Source organism: Sinocyclocheilus grahami, unplaced genomic scaffold (genome assembly GCF_001515645.1).
Source record: "Sinocyclocheilus grahami isolate Dianchi unplaced genomic scaffold, SAMN03320097.WGS_v1.1 scaffold158.1, whole genome shotgun sequence".
Classification (NCBI taxonomy): Eukaryota; Metazoa; Chordata; class Actinopteri; order Cypriniformes; family Cyprinidae; genus Sinocyclocheilus; species Sinocyclocheilus grahami.
The window spans coordinates 1,202,496-1,220,172 of NW_015505337.1; the positions used below are offsets into that span (position 1 = coordinate 1,202,496).

The window sequence follows — 17,677 nt, forward strand, 5'->3', positions numbered from 1 at the left end:
TGGCTCCATACCGTTCATGCTCATCGGAACAGCGAAGTCCACTCAAAAACTGAGCCGACAGGAAACATCAATGTAGTACAGTATTGTTTCTGTTTGCAATAGCCCTACTGTGTTGTAACATGGTGTGGTATATGGGCAACTCTGGTAACGCTGCCCTCTCATTCATTGATCTGCTAACCGCTATGTTATCCTCACGTGTTCTGATAATAATAGCTTTCTAGGACTAAACATTATTTGGATATAATTGGTAAAAAAAAAAAACAGCTAAATCTCTTAATAGCCCTACTGTTAGACCTACCTGAAAAACTAAAAAGCAATTTATTTCATATGTATTGCTATTGTTTTTTGTGCTATCATTAGTAATTTGTTTATTTGTTCTTATTTTATTACTGACTGCTTACTTGTTATTTTTTATTCAATTCAGAGTTTGAAATCAAGCTATCTTGTGCTACTGCAACAAAATTACCCCACTGTAAAATCCAAAATACACTGAGCAAAAATTTGTGAGATAGCTAGTTATAATGGTAATTAAACAATGTTTACATATAAATAAAAGCCTACATAAAAATCTGTCATATAAATTGGCCTCTTCATTAGAAATTAGCCTACTGATTGCCACCATTGATGGACAAAAAAAATCATAATATATTAATAAATATAAATAATAATAATAGGTAATAATATTACAAATACCTGTATTACAGTATATTCTGCAGTTCTTCCCTGCTGCACCGAATATCTATACTTTTCAAATTATCATATTGAAGTTAGAAATTCAAATATTGTGACAATTAATTTTGTGTAGGGTGCCACAAATTTGTAAAAATTTCCAAAGGGTGCCGCGACTAAAGAATTGGCCTCTTCATTAGAAATTAGCCTACTGATTGCCACCATTGATGGACAAAAAAAATCATAATATATTAATAAATATAAATAATAATAATAGGTAATAATATTACAAATACCTGTATTACAGTATATTCTGCAGTTCTTCCCTGCTGCACCGAATATCTATACTTTTCAAGGTATCATATCGAAATTAGAAATTCAAGTATTGTGACAAAATACATTTTGTAGGGTGCCACAAATTTGTTAAAATTTCCAAAGGGTGCCGCGACTGAAAAAAGGTTTGGAAACACTGTTCTAGCCAACCTTTGCCTTCTTTCTACACAGACACACACACGCATATACATTATATATATTATGTGGACCAGCAGATGATCCAGGGATACTGGTTAACTTATGATGCTATTAAGCTTTAAACCTGTCTCACACACACACACACACACACACACACACACACATTCTCTGTGGCTGGTTTCTGGGTCAGCAGTCCTTATAGTATTGCACTGAATGATCTTTTGAGAGGAAGAACAAGTGGAACACTACACACAGAGGATCACAGCCATGTGCCGGATTGTCTTACAGCCACTGATACCCTTATTGAATAACACCGCTTTTTAATCCCACACACATCTTTGTGCATTCACTCACATATACAGTCTACAGTACACATACATTCTGTCATATTGCCGGCACCAGCACGTCAATATGTAATTTAGTGATATAGGTGATACCCACTGTATCCTCCATCCATGTATATAATTCCCCAAATGCTAGTTGTTGCACCTTTTTCAATTCTGGTGATATGAGTTTATTAATGGTGTCAATAGAGGTATCTAGACAGCATGGTATATAATGCAGAGTTATTATATTTGATTTTATATAAATGAGAAAATTACTGTGACGAGAGGGGCGGGGCCGAGAGCCGTGGGAACGGAGCGAGGCCGGTGGAGTAATTGCGAATGCGGTCTCTCGTCTTTCCCTGTCATCACTCCTCCTTTATATCCTTCCGGAGCTCCTCCGTGAGACTCGAGACCGGTGAGTGGCGCAGGTGTCGCGCATTCGCAATTACTCCACCGGCCTCGCTCCGTTCCCACGGCTCTCGGCCCCGCCCCTCTCGTCACAATTACGTATTCAGAATTGTTGAAATTAAATGACAGTATACACCATCATTTAAAATTTGGGGCCTGTAAAATTTTGTAATGTTTCTTTGAAAGAAGTCTCAGCAATGCTGCATTCGTTGTATCACAAGTACAGTAAACAGTAATATTGTGAAATATATTATTACAACTTAAACTGTTCTCTAGTTTAGCATATTTTAAAACGTAATTTATTTCTGTGATGGCAAAGTTGAATTTTCTGCAGCCATTACTCCAGTCTTCTGTGTCTCATAATAATATGCCGATTTGGTGTTTAAGAAGCATTTCTTATTATCAAGGTTGAAAGTAGTTGTGCTGCTTAATATTTTTGTGGAAACTCTGATCATTGTATCATTTGATTAATAGAAATTTCGAAAGAACACCATTTATTTGAAATTGAAAACTTTTGTAACAAATATCTTTGCTGTCACTTTTGAAGTTGTACTGACTCAAAATTCTCTCAAAGACATGAAAACAGACTAGGTTTTGACTAGGTGCATTATCTGTCTCGTGACAGGTAAAAATGGTTATCGGCTGATGGCAATAATCACAAAATGTAGAGATATAGGCCATTTAGTGGACCTGGCTGATTTATATTGGTCTTTCATCTCTGTAGTAACAATTCAATCAGCACTGAAATAATATGAATGTTTGTTTGTGTGTGTGTGTGCAGGTCCAGGAAAGGACCAGGAGGAGCTAAGGAGGAAGGTGGAGAACGGCGTGAGGGAACTGTGGTATTTTGTTCGCAGTGAGTTGAAGAAACTAGCACTGGTGGACACTGGAGCACTACAGAAACATGTGGACACACTCCTGCAGGACCTTAGACACCAGCAGAGGTTATATACACAAATCCAGTATATGTATACATAAGGAATTCACTCATAATGACATTGGCCGATACAGCAGATAAGTCTGCATTATAAAGCTACACGTCCTTTCAAATGTTTGAGGTGGTAAGAGCTTTCTATTTTAATAAATATATAAATATTTAAAAAATGTTTTCCTGTGATGGCAAAGCTGAATTTTCAGCAGTCATTACTCTAGTCTTCAGCATCACATGATCCTTCAGAAATCATTCTAATATGCAGATTTGCTACTGAAGAAACATTTCTCCTTCTTCTTATTATTATTATTATTGTTTAAAACAGTTGTGCTGCTTGATATTTTTGTGTATACTGTGATTTTTTTCAGCATTTTTTGTTGACTAGACAGTTCAAAAAACAGCATTTATTTGAAATACAAATTTGTAACACTATAAAGGTATTTACTGTCAGTTTTTACTGTCCTTGCTGAAGAAAGTATCAATTTCTTAATTTCTTACTTAAAAGTATTAATTGTAAAAAATAAAATAAAATAAAAAATCTTAGTCAAACTTTTGAACGGTAGTGTAAATGTGTTTCCAATTAAATAAACTGCTCTCACCAGTATGAGAAATTAACTTATTTATTTATATTTGCTCTGTGGAATTGATTTTTAGAGAATTTTAAGGTCATATTTTTGTCTAAACATAAAAACACAGCATCCTGTCAATTTACGATAAATACCTCAACTGAATGAATGAATTAAAATAACTTACCAGTTTGAACCATTATGGCTGTTAATTATTAAGTCAACATAAAATGTAACAGTAGATGTAAAAAAAAAAAGAAGAAAAAAAAGGGAGATATCATAATATAAACACTTTGCCTGGATACATTTGAAATGATTAGCTGGTCCCTATACAACTCTCATCAAATCTACATTATACCAATAACTGAAATTCACTTCAGGGGCCTCTTCTCCACATTTTAAATATCCAAGGTCTCAAAACATTTAGTTGTACAATAGAAGAGATGAATAACTGTTTAATACTTTTGAATCCCAGCGTAGAGGAGGAATACATATCCATAATGCACATTAGGGCTGTCAAATTTATTTTAAAGAATTTAAAATAAAAATCCAACGTTTTTGCATTCGAATTTTAGGTGTGCATCAGACAGCCTTATCAGTGGCGCACGAGATGCATATGACGATGTATGTGTCACTGCATTATAATATTTTTGTCAGCCTATCCAGTTGAACCCACTAGATGCATTGGTGCTGCGTTGTTCATAAAAAATATTGCTGAAAAAGAGAACATCAATGCAGAGAAGATCTTGTTTACGTTTTGTTTTGATCAAAACTAAAACCAAGCCGTTTACACAGAACGTATATTTATCGCTTTTTCTAGAGGGACATCTATCACCATTGCACTCGCGTCTTGCACAAAAGAGCCGCATGTTTAGAAAGCCATGTAAAATTAATGCATGTTTAACTTTGAAAAAACATATCTCAAGACTTTATGGCGTTTTTTTTCCCCACCCCACTGCATCTCATGTTTTTAAATGAAAAATGTACTCTGTGTGATTGGCTTTCGGTCCTTTGTATTAAACGATGCATACATGCATGATGCTGTTTTGTTTATAGTTGTTTAAGCAACTTAATTCATTATAATTGGTATATAAACATTATTTTAAACATTATGCACTTTTTTTCCACAGATAGTCATGTTATCTCATGCTTTGAATAAACGTGCATTAGTAATATTTTGCTCGATGCGCCCTCTTGTGGCCTCAGGAGAGAAGCCAAAAGCTTTTCTTCACCCTAACTGAAATTATGCATTTTAAATTCGAATATAATTCGAATTTTAATAATATTTAAGTACAAAATTCGAATTTAGTTTTTCAGCCATTTTGACAGCCCTAATGCACATATATGCAGACTTTACTTCCTTTTTTGTGCAAGCTCATTTTAACATGTCCTAAATGTGCTACATTTTATTAAAGAGGAAAAATTCTCTCCATCTCTAATCTCTTTCTAAACAGCATGTAATCTCATGGGGCAGTAATGCCATTACTGGGGTTTAACATATATGCAGACTTTACTTCCTTTTTTGTGCAAGCTCATTTTCACTTGTCCTAAATGTGCTACATTTTATTAAAGAGGAAAAATTCTCTCCATCTCTAATCTCTTTCTAAACAGCATGTAATCTCATGGGGCAGTAATGCCATTACTGGGGTTTAATGGGTGTGTATGTTTAGATCAGCGTGTTTGCTCGCACTTTAGAAAAAAGACGTCCATGTAATGCTGAACAGAAGCTATAATATGAAGTCATTACTAGAGCGCTTTTAATTGTAGTGTGGATGATTAACAGTGCATAGGCCAGGCTGACTTTAGTTTGTGACTGTAAAAATAATTTGATATTATTTCTTAACAAAATGCTCTGTAATTAGCCATAATCAATTGGTTTAATTAGCAGAAATGGTGTGATGCAGTTGTTTGGAGTTTTGAGCTGTGTTTTACAGTGGTCTTTATGTAATCTTTAGGTCCGTCATGACAGACCTGTATCATCTGAGCCAGGCAGACGGTGCTGGAGATTGGAGAGAGAAAGAAGCTAAAGAACTGTCTGACCTAGTACAGAACAGAATCACGTACCTACAGGTATACCACATACAGTACGCATGCTTTTGTTTTTTTCCTTTTCCTTTTTTTCTTCCTTTAGGAAGATTTTAACTCAAATCTTTTGGGTCATATTAACTAAAAATATTCTTTCATATTTGTGAACCGATTCACTCAGTGTGCCTTATATAATTTTGCTCATTGACAATTATAAGTAAGTCTTTTTCTGTTATGAATGATTCACTGAATCATTTACTCAACCAATTCATTAAAAAACAGAATTGCACAGAAGACTAAAACGAGCATTCTTTTTTGTTAAAACTTGTGTGTTAAAACTCTAATAAGAGGCTCTTGAAAGAGTGTTTAATTTAATGTAATAAAAGTGCTACTTTAAGGCTCCAAATGTGATTTGCTCATGACTTTGAAGGCAGGATAGCAGTCTAATTCTTTAAAACAAAGATACTTCAGTGAACAAAATATGTGTGTTAGTATGTGGAAATGATCTGTTCACTTAAAGGGGTCATATGACATTGCTAAAAAATAACATTATTTTGTGTCTTTGGTGCAATGCAATGTGTTTATGCGGTTTAAGGTTAAAAAAACACATTATTTTCTACACACTGTACATTATTGTTTCTCCTCTATGCCCCGCCTTTCTGAAACGTGTCGATTTTTACGAAGCTCATTGGTCTGAAAAGCGAGGTGTGCTCTGATTGGCCAGCTATCCAGTGCTTTGTGATTGGCCGAAATACCTCAAGCGTGTGACAGAAATGTTACGCCCCTTAGCATACTGTGATGCCGTGTCCCGGCACGACGAGAGAAAACCAATAAAACCCATTACAAACGAGGCATTTGTAGCATCCAGTGGGGACATAATTACTGATTATAATGACTGACTTACTGTGTTTTTACGCGTTGCGTTGCATCGCGCCACGTAAACATAAAACTATGTCTGCATTTGTGATCGGAGAAACATTTTAGGAGGGCGTGGACCAGTCTTAACTTTTATAAAGAATATCTCTTTGGGTTTGAGACTTTAGTCTTTGCAACTTTAGGGATCTTATCTATTCACTAACAGCTTGTAACACTCCAAAGAGAAAGGGAAACTTGAAATCGCATCATATGACCCCTTTAAATGATTTGTTTAAAAAACACATTCATTCACAACCACTGGATGCTATTTTTAATTTGAAATGAACAAATAACTGCTATAAGGGATGGAAGTACTCAACATTATGACATATTCAATGACCTCTACTTCTATGCAAAAATAAAACCAAACTTTCAAGATTGGGCCGGATTAAATGTAAAAATGTGAGAAATTTTCATTGAACAACCTATTTTGTGTGGCTCTTATGGATATTGGGGTCCCCCTCCATGTCTAAAGCATTTGGCACTACTTCCAACCCTCAAACCTCGGTTTTGACTGCATGTTTTGTTTGTTCTTCAAATTAAATATTGCTTCTGTTTTGAATACAGTCTATGGCTGAACAAGATCACATTCATTCACTCACCCTCCTCCTCCTCCTCCTTCCCTCTCCCCATATATCAATGAGAGGGGTGATTATATTGCAGTTGGCGGGACAGCAGTATATTGTCCCTCTCTCTGAGATGGGATGGGGCGGTTGTTTTGCGCTGACTCCACACTGGAGACTAAACTGACATTCAGCTGCAACACAATGCAGTGCCACGCACAAGCACACAGGCTGTAATCAGCAGAGCTCAGCTTGATTCTGTGTGTTTAACCCGCAGCCTGAACGTCTCCTGCAGAAAGACTTTAAACCGCCAGTTGAAGTTGCAGTTGGAATATCAACAACACATTGTGGCTTTAGACAACTGATGCTTTTACCTGATAATCTCCATATTTGAAACTGCATATTTGTGGTTATCTTTAAGTTTCATAAAAGCAGTGGTATGAAATAAAAAGGGGTCGCACATACAGTATGCAATGCCAAGTGCAAATAATAAAATACAGCTATATAATAGGAGAACAAAATAAATAGGTTTATCTTTTTAATTAATAGGCTTAGTTATTAACAGGCTTTCAATATAATTTACTTTAAAGCTCAAGGCCATATATGTCCAATCAAATTCTATAGTAGGTAGAAATTAATTTGTTATTCAAGTCATTCAGTAGAAGCTAGCCAAATGAGATAAATGCTAAAATGGACACTCCTCATTCACAAAAAAATTAAATATGGGTTTAGGTGCAGTTAGAATTTGAATGACTTGTGCGAACGACAATGTGTTTTTTTGTGGTAAAATATTGTTATGAAATAATGAAAATTCAATTGTCTGTTTATTTACTATAATCTTAATACAGAAAATTCCCCTTTTTTCCAGTTATACACCATTTTCATTTCTGGATAAGTATGGAAGTATTGTCATTTTCATTTCTGGATAAGTATGGAAAAATAAAACAGACTATTGCCCCTTATTCTGTTTTCTAAAATATAACTGTATGTATGCATTTCATCAATGCTTTTGTTTATCCATTTATCATTTTTATCATATTTAAATGTTGAGGCTAATTACAACAACTCATATATTACTAATTTTTATCCCATTAAATGTGTCAAATATGAATCATTGTTATTATGGTCATTTTTATTAATGCTAATGATAATGCTACATGAAACCAGTGTAATATGAGGCAAAAGAAGCCCATTTCTGATTTTTTTTTATGTTGATGATCCGTAAGTATTTGGCCTTACTGATGGGTGACAAAGATTGGGAAACACTGCTCTGTATTATAACCTAGTCATTTGGCCTAGAGGAAAACTTTTGTGCTACTAGTACTATGTTAACTTTGACTAATAGCTTCGTGTCAGTGCTCTCCATCAGAGAGACAGGTTAGAGCGGTAATGAGAGCTGGAGTGTGATTAAAGTGATGGAGTGTATTTTACTTTGTGTGTGAGAGACAGACAGGTTGAAAACAAAGAAGCTGTGTCTCTTATGAGAAATGACAGTCCTCTGTCTGTCTCACTACACTGCTGTCATCCATCTCTTATCTACAATGCTCTCTCTCTTGCTCCTTTCTTTCTCTTTACTCCAGTCATTCGCCTCTCTATTGTCTCAGTACGAGAGAAACAGCGATAGATGGAGGGACCATTTTCCGTCCTGTTTGTTTCGTCTTCTTTCATCCAGCCAAGATCATTCAGACATTATATTCTTCTGGTGTCAGAGCCAAATTTATCATTTCCTCCAGCACATACTAAAAATATTTTCATGCGTGAGATGATTGGAGAGTTTCAAAAACCTTGACAAAACTGGTTCTCTCTGTTTGTTTGTTTGTATTCTATCATGTTTTTATCTTACTGGTGGTCTAGAAAGATGTATAATACTGCACACATGTCTCCATGAGCAGCACGGTACAGAAGTCATACTTGAGCTGTCAAATACAAATTCATGTGCTGTTTTTGACATCAAGCAGATCAAGGAACCTGCTGAGCTATAAAAATGCCATATACAGCAGCCTCAAACTGTATTTCTACACATGTAATGAAATCCAGATGTTTTAAGTGTGATTTCCTCGTCTAAAAGTGTCCACTGAATGTGTAGAAAGCTCTTCAGTTCTCTCTCTCTCTACTGATCTGTATCTGCAGAACCCTCAGGACTGCAGCAAGGCTCGCAAGCTGGTGTGTAACATCAATAAGGGTTGTGGTTATGGCTGCCAGCTGCATCATGTGGTCTACTGCTTCATGATTGCCTATGGCACACAGCGCACCCTCATACTGGAGTCGCAGAACTGGCGCTACGCCACCGGCGGATGGGAGACTGTTTTTAAACCCGTTAGCGAGACTTGCACTGACCGCACGGGGGCCTCCACTGGACACTGGTCTGGTCAGTAACACACATGTCCCTCAAATCTATCCTCCTTTTTCTGATCCTTAGAATTAAACAGGCTGTTTTTATCATTTAGAATTGCACTGGGATTATTTTTACATTTTTAAAAAACATCATGTTCTGCACACAGTGTAAAATACATTGCAGAGCAAAGAGGAAACTGACAACTAGTGGACAGAAAAGACAGCAGGTTACTTTTGGAATGAAACAAATTCTCAGCTTTCAAATTTTGTCATTTAAAAAAAAAATGTAAACAATTAATACCATTTTGTGGCTCTTTAATGTGTCGTGACAGATCGCTATAGCGCCTCAGTGAATCGATAATATCTTCCTCTTTACTAGTTTTAGCATGAAATAAACATGAATGAACATCAGAGGGTATCTTGTTTCAACCGCGGAAAGATGTCAATACACACTGTTTTTCAAGTTCAAGTCCACCGACTTTAATCTACTCTCCTGTCTAGTTAGTTTGTCTAATAAAATGAAATCTATCCTCCTTTTTCTGATCCTTAGAATTAAACAGGCTGTTTTTATCATTTAGAATTGCACTGGGATTATTTTTACATTTTTAAAAAACATGTTCTGCACACAGTGTAAAATACATTGCAGAGCAAAGAGGAAACTGACAACTAGTGGACAGAAAAGACAGCAGGTTACTTTTGGAATGAAACAAATTCTCAGCTTTCAAATTTTGTCATTTAAAAAAAAAATGTAAACAATTAATACCATTTTGTGGCTCTTTAATGTGTCGTGACAGATCGCTATAGCGCCTCAGTGAATCGATAATATCTTCCTCTTTACTAGTTTTAGCATGAAATAAACATGAATGAACATCAGAGGGTATCTTGTTTCAACCGCGGAAAGATGTCAATACACACTGTTTTTCAAGTTCAAGTCCACCGACTTTAATCTACTCTCCTGTCTAGTTAGTTTGTCTAATAAAATGGCAGATTCTGCATTATGATTGATCAGATCGCCTGTCAATCAAACTCCTGATGAAGGGTCAATTACATTCAGTCAGGTAATGTTCAGGTAAAATTGTGATGAGGGACCTTAAGATACACTTCATCTGTTTGTTTCTTGTGTTGAGATTAAGGATGCACTTTTTTATTTTATATAATTTAATATTTTTCCATTTTTGTTCTCAGTTCATAGTCATATGATTTTTTTGGCGTTTTTGCTGGTCTATAATGTCAATCTGAGTAATGGTCAATGGATTGTTTTTCATAAATGCAACAGATTCACAAACATTTATTCAATAATGGACATTTTTAATTGTTCATTTTGGAAACATACTAATGGTAATTTTTATGTACACTGGCCCAGTGTAAGAGTCTGTCTAATAGGCTAAACCCAGTGTTCAGAGGAATCGGTCTACAGCTGGAGTGAACCTGCTGTGCTCTAAAAGCAAAGCGGAGGGGAAGGAGAGACTGCCTTTAAAACATGAAAGAAATGACCTCAAAACAAAGCAGCGCTTTCCCATCACTCTTTCCTCCCAGAGGACACAGTCTCTCTTAGTTCGCCCTAAAGCCTGAGTTTCTGCACTCCATGGACCAGCGAGATTGACAGAGATGGAGACTGAGCAAGCGGGTTATATTAAACATGCTATTCCAACTCATTACGTTACATTTATGCATTTGCCAGGTACTTTTATCCAAAGCAACTTACAATATATTCAAAACTGAGCTCAGAGTGGGCCGGGACTCGCTGCTTTTCACATTCCCTGGGAACTGAACCCATGACCTTGGTATTGCTAACGCCATGCCATCAGTTTTCACACATTACCATTAACATCTTGAATTCTCATAATATACGCACCAAATGAACTCAGCCTAATTGTAGTGGAGCTTTTGAGAGACGGTTCTCAATAATGTACATAACATAACCCTGTTAATGCCTCTAGTTATGACACGCACGGAGTCAAAGGGCAGACCAAATCCTTCAGGATAATCCTGCTGGCATTTAGAGAAAAAACCCCCAGCAACATGCACATCCAAACACACGCAGCATTAAAATGAATCAGTGTCGCTTCAGCGCTTCACGCGCACAGATAGCATGAATTAAAAATAATAAAGAAGCCTCCTCCCCTGAAGCCCCCCCCCCTTCAATTTATTCATCAGGATGCAAGGACAAGATGTAATTTAGATTCTCTTGCTGCTCTAATGAGGATGAGAGAGAGAGAGTTATTTTGTTTATCAGTGCAATGAGGGGTGCTGGGCTGGAAAAACCTCATCCCCATGCAAAGAGCCTAATAGCAAGGTTATATAAGAATGGCTAGGGAGTTTCTCCAACACTTCTTTGTGTGAAAAATACTTTTTAACATTTAATGCTGCATAAGGCATAATTTAAACCTGGCACTCTTTGAAGATATTTTTTTCTGATAATCTTTTTTTTTTTTCCATTACATCATGCTAGTGGTTGAACAATATGGATTTTTCAGTAGTTAGCGCCTTTTGATCCGGATCTTGTGGATATATATGTAAATTACATTTTAGGCATCACTATCACTGGAAGCCGTATTGGTGTTGGCCAATATTATAATGTATATATACTGTATGTGTGTGTGTGTGTGTGTGTGTGTGTGTGTGTATATATATATATATACAGTATATATATATATATATACACACATACACACACACATATATTGGCCAACACCACTATGGCTTTCAGTATATTGTGCATCCCTAAGGCCTGAAACATGCTCTTGTATGTGAATGTACGCACCTAATAACATCCATTGTAATGGCACAGACATTTGAAGGGAACTCCATCATCGCACCCCCTTGAGGTTTGTTGCCGCCACACTAATGCGAGAACATTCTTGAAGAATGTGGCGTATATATTCACTGGCAAAATGTGCACCTTGAACACACTGTAAGTCACTTTTTATACAACTGCCTGCCAAAGGCATTAACGTAATGTAATGTAAAGTATGCACAGATTGCCGTCTGCTTTTAATGTATTCACCAAGCATTTGTATCGGTTTTCATACCTACGTGTAGTATGTTTATGGCCTATGGTTGTCTTTTTTTCCTCTCCTGCTCTCGTGTTTTTAGCCCCACGCTCTATTCTGTGCAAGCAGCTCTTCCGTCAAGCTTTATTGACTTGATAATTGTAAATTAATCTCATATTGGGAAAGCATGTTTGGCCAATTTACAGTCCATACCACAATATTTAATTTCTCCAGTGCATTCCTTCCGCTCATTGTCTTGTGCATTGTCTGTAGGTGAAGCAAACGATCGGGATGTTCAGGTCATCGAGTTGCCGATCGTGGACAGCCTGCACCCTCGTCCCCCGTACCTGCCCCTGGCCATCCCTGAAGACCTTGCGGACCGGCTTCAGAGGCTTCATGGAGACCCACCTGTATGGTGGGTGTCTCAGTTTGTCAAATACCTGATCCGCCCTCAGGCTTGGCTGTTGAAGGAAATGCAAGAGACCACCACCAAGCTGGGCTTCAAGCATCCCATTATAGGGTGAGACATTACACATCAAAGCATCACATCAGTCCATCAAAACCACTCAGATGCTACATGTTTCACTGTATTTTATTAGTGGAGCTTTCTGAGACAGAATGTACTATGCTTACTATATTATTTGTTTTAAATAAATTTGTCTATTTCAATTTTTTAATAATGAATGTATATATTACATTTATTATTTATTTATTTAGGGGATAAAAATGGACATAAGTTCTGTATAAATACAATAGAAGTTAATGGAAATTAGCCAATGTGTGTGCTGTGATGTAAACCTCAAGCTTAGGAAAGACAGGCACAGATAGGTTTTGAATGTATTTATGTGTGAGAGAGGGGGGAGGGGTAGAAAAGGAGGAGGGAGACCCTTTCACACAAACCACCACTGCTCCAACAGTCAGTCTCCACTTACACCCACTTTGCTCTCTACTGGGAGCGCAACCACTCACAGCCATCTTTCTGTCTCTATCTCTCTCACACACACACCATTCTTACTTTATTCAGCCGCCCATCCTTACTCTCACACATACACACATAATGGTTGGCATTTTCAGAAAATCGGCACCCCAAAGCGCAAAACCTTTAAACACCTGTTTAAAAAAATAGAAAGAAATTAAATTTTACTGGTCTGTATTTTTTCCTGTTCTTTTGTCGACATTGAATCCCTTTCTCACATGGACACACACAATCAGGCTGACCCAGGTATTGCTCTTCTCTCCAGGGTGCATGTGCGCCGGACAGATAAGGTAGGGACGGAGGCAGCATTCCACCCCATAGAAGAGTACATGGTGCACGTTGAGGACCACTACCAGAGTCTGGCCCAGCGCATGCATGTGGACAAGAAACGGGTTTACCTCGCCACTGATGACCCCTCTCTACTGCAGGAGGCCAAGTCTAAGTGAGCACACTTTATACAGTCTATGAAAACAAGTCTTAATATCTCATGCTGTGTTGCTTGGCAGGTTGAATTGATCTTCTAAGGACCTTTAGGCAATTAACTGGAAAATATTCGACAAAAATAATAAGAAGCTATCTTAGAATTGTTAATACCATAATTTGGAACCAACATGGAACATCATCAAATGACTGAAATTAAACACTTTACAAGGCAACAACGTTGTAGCTCACACCAAGGACAATAACTATAATAAAACTTATAATATTTGTTTTATTCTGAGAATAATCCACGTCACAGCTATAACAGTGAGGACACAGAGGAACAATATAATTGGAATCACTTTCAGAATTTTTTTTTTCAGCTGGTAAACAATAAAAACAGACAATCAGCCAATCAGAATCCACCCGTCTTTAAAGAGCTTGAGCATTCAAAATGGCAGATGACATAATTGCAGTGCACGCTTATAAAAAAACAGAACATTATTGTGTTAGTGAATGCTAATATAGTTGTCCGTATACAGTAGTTATCTTTACAAGTGTTGTTCTTGATGTGAACGGTCACAGTCAATCTGACGTTAGCATGTTGTTATGCTAATAGCTCAATACTCAATACAATAATAAATAAATACAAAGCACACACATTTCGGGTGATATTGTTACTTTTTAATTAAATAAACCAAATTTTTATTAATTTGTTCATTTCCCATTCTTCCTCCACCACCTTATATGAAAATTTGAGCATGTAGTGCATTCTGGGATTCCTTTATCGGCAAATGATGCATTCAGTGCTGCCCTCTGTTTGGAAAAGCCTTGACATCATGAACGTGCCTGAGTTAGGCTGCAGACCAGGCTTTGGAACACAGCAAGACGAGTGCCATCAGGGAGGACCTTTTAACCCATTTTTGTTTTTTGTTTGTGTACAGGTATCCTGATTATGAATTTATTAGTGATAATTCTATTTCATGGTCGGCTGGGCTGCACAACCGCTACACTGAAAACTCTCTGAGAGGAGTCATCCTGGATATCCACTTCCTCTCCAGGACCAACTACTTAGTGTGCACCTTTTCTTCACAGGTACAGTTTGACCCACTTTTGTAGAAGTTTTTGTTCTGTTCGTCTCCTACACTAACTTTTTGTCCCTTTTTTGCACTTTCGTGAGGGTTTTTTTGTATGAAATGCCCAAACCTCCCACAGCATTTCTATGGGGTTAAGACTTGACTGTATGATAACCCTTAATTTTTTTTTTAAACATTATTTTGGGGATTTGCTTTAGGGTTTTTGGTCATTTCTTTCTTCTACAGTCTACTTTGTTAAATTTGAGCTTTTTTATGGATAGACTCATGTCGTATTCTTCACAAGTACTCTCACAAGTACAATGCAGACTTTGTGGGTTGTTATTTAAGTTTTCATGCCAGACATGATGTCTGGCAATCAGTAGTCTTGCCGATCCAAATGTTTTACTATCGGCTGAAAGTCTGGCCCATTTATTCTGGCCAGGAATCGCCCACTTCACACTGTGCAGGTTCCCACTGTGCAGTTTTTGGCTGTCGATTTTGGCCAGCAAAATCAATTATATTAAATAATATTTGTATAATATTAATCACCAATATTTGATTGTTTAGTGTGACATATTCATTGGCTGAAGACTTGTCGCCTTTATGATCAGTCTTCTAAGTCACAGTTTTTAACAGGACAATTGGGATCACAGTCTTTGCTACAATATATATTGTACACTTTGACATAAAATACGTGGATGTCACAGTGTACTAAAACGTATAACCAAGATCTCACTCGAGTCATATTGTAGAGCAGGGGTAGCCAACCTTGCTCCTGGAGGGACTACATTTCAGCAGAGTTCAATCCAAAACCTGCTCCACCCTGCCTTTTATTTTCAAGTAAAACCTGAAAACTTTGATTACCAAGTTCTGGTGTTTTATTAGGTTTGGAGCTGAACTCTGCAGAACAGTAGCCCTCCAGGAGCAGGGTTCGCTACCCCTGTAGTAGACTTATCAACAATGGTAAAGAACCATCAAAATCTTACAGCGTGTCCAGCTTTAGAAAGGCAACTTTTTGTCCAGTGGCTCCTCTGAATCCGTCATTATAACAGGCTGATCCACTGAAAACAAGACTTTGTTTTTTGACAGACTGATTAAAAACTCCCAGAAAGGCCAGCCAGTCAGATCCAAGCAATGAAATCTGCAATCTTGACATTTTTATGTGCTGTATGCTCTAGACTGGTCATGAGCAGTCTGTGGTTACTTTGTTCTAATAGTCCTCAATCTTCACTTCAGCTTTTCTTGAGTAGCGCTTAACCATTGTAAAGTCCATTCATCTTTGTCAGGTGCACCTGCATATCCTCTTAACTCAACTTGTGAACGCGTCTTTGTTTTCATTTCCATTGTGCGCAGGTGTGTCGAGTGGCCTACGAGATCATGCAGACACTCCACCCAGACGCCTCCTCCTTCTTCTATTCCCTCGATGACATCTACTACTTCGGTGGGCAGAATGCCCACAACCAGATCGCTATCTACCCGCACCAACCACGCAATAGCGACGACATCCCGCTTGAGCCTGGAGATGTGATCGGCATTGCGGGCAACCATTGGGATGGATACTCCAAGGGCATCAACCGCAAAACAGGCCGCACAGGCCTCTACCCCTCTTATAAAGTCAAAGAGAAGATTGAGACAGTGAAGTATCCCACATACCCAGAAGCGGACAAACTTCTTAAGACGCCGTAGATTGAGACAAAGACAGTGCAAATATTCTTGTTTATGAAATGAGGAAACCCTGGACCACCCGTATGGGAATGCACTTTGTGTGTGAGTGTGTATGAATGTGTTCGTGTAGGTGTGTCGGTGTGTGTGTTGTCTAGGGGTTCTTCACAGGGTTTTGGGACACCTTCCTAACTCTGGTGCTTGGACTTGGAGTCTCCCTGAAATGGCAATCAGGGTTGTGGAAGACAAAAAGCAAAGAGGATGAACTCAAGGCAACAGAAACGGAAGGCACTGTACTGTAGGTACTTTCTAATTAATCTCCGGGTAATGAAGGGAACTGAATATGTTTATTTAAGAACACAACTGGAAGAAGTGACTTTGCAACTCCAACCTGATCATGACAAAGGAATCATAAACCTGGGTTACTCTCGTCCTCCTATGCTCTTATACCTCCTTGTGCACAATGATGGCATCCTTTACTCTAGCCTCACTCAACTCGTTTCTCTCATGCCATCACTACGCCAACTGACACTCCTCTTCACACCCATGAGCTATTAATTTCCACTGCCATACTGTGCTTTTAAATGTGACTTATGCTGTTTTTATTTTCATTGTAAGGTTTATCATGTGTTTGTGTGTGCGGATTGGAAAACGGTGCCTATCAGGGCGATTGACTCACTTTTAACGGGACGAGTTTTGACTCTGGAGCCTTACGGACCAACCTTTCCATGCAGATTTACACTCCTCCCCTCCTTTCCACTTAGTGTCTTATCCACAGCCATGTGTCCATCATGTTTTTTAAGGGATCATTTCATGTTATTACATTTTAAAATACAAAACATAAGAAAATGTCACTTAATATGAAGATAATGATACTAATATTATTAATAATAATGATGATGATGATGGTAAGAGAAAGAATAATTATGGTAACAATGACACTTGCTGTCATTATACATTTTAGTTAATCATGAAGGAGTTGTTCATTGTTTTATGTTTGCGGGCATTGTCTCTTTGGTAAGCAGATCAAATAAACTTGATCCGCCAAATTGGGTTTCTGTCTGTATTTTGATTTTGTGTGTGTTGGCTATTCTTTAAGGACAATTGAGTCTTTATGTGGCTATATTCAACAGTGTTCCAACTGAGGAGGGGCTGCAGGACACAAATTGGGGAGTCCCATAGTGTTTCATTGAAATTAGAATACTAGATTAGTAGATTTTAATTATTATTTAATAATTGCACTGACACAGCTTGACATTGTTAGTTTGTGCCAGTTTTATGATTCCTCTGAAAACCATAAGTGTTTTTGAAGGCATTTGCAGTCAGCCACTGAGTAGACCCT

The 17,677-nt window shown here is 37.6% G+C and overlaps 1 protein-coding gene across 1 annotated transcript in view; it reads left to right on the forward strand.

The window, feature by feature from the left end:
- LOC107592788 (alpha-(1,6)-fucosyltransferase-like) overlaps nt 1-17,342 on the forward strand; it is a 104,628-nt gene extending 87,286 nt beyond the window's left edge. The window contains exons 4-10 of the mRNA XM_016282353.1: nt 2,656-2,818; nt 5,327-5,441; nt 9,005-9,242; nt 12,475-12,721; nt 13,443-13,619; nt 14,542-14,692; nt 16,027-17,342. Coding sequence (XP_016137839.1) covers nt 2,656-2,818; nt 5,327-5,441; nt 9,005-9,242; nt 12,475-12,721; nt 13,443-13,619; nt 14,542-14,692; nt 16,027-16,359 — 1,424 coding nt within the window. The 3' untranslated portion in view covers nt 16,360-17,342. The remainder of the gene's footprint in view (nt 1-2,655; nt 2,819-5,326; nt 5,442-9,004; nt 9,243-12,474; nt 12,722-13,442; nt 13,620-14,541; nt 14,693-16,026) is intronic.
- Nucleotides 17,343-17,677: the final 335 nt, after the last annotated feature.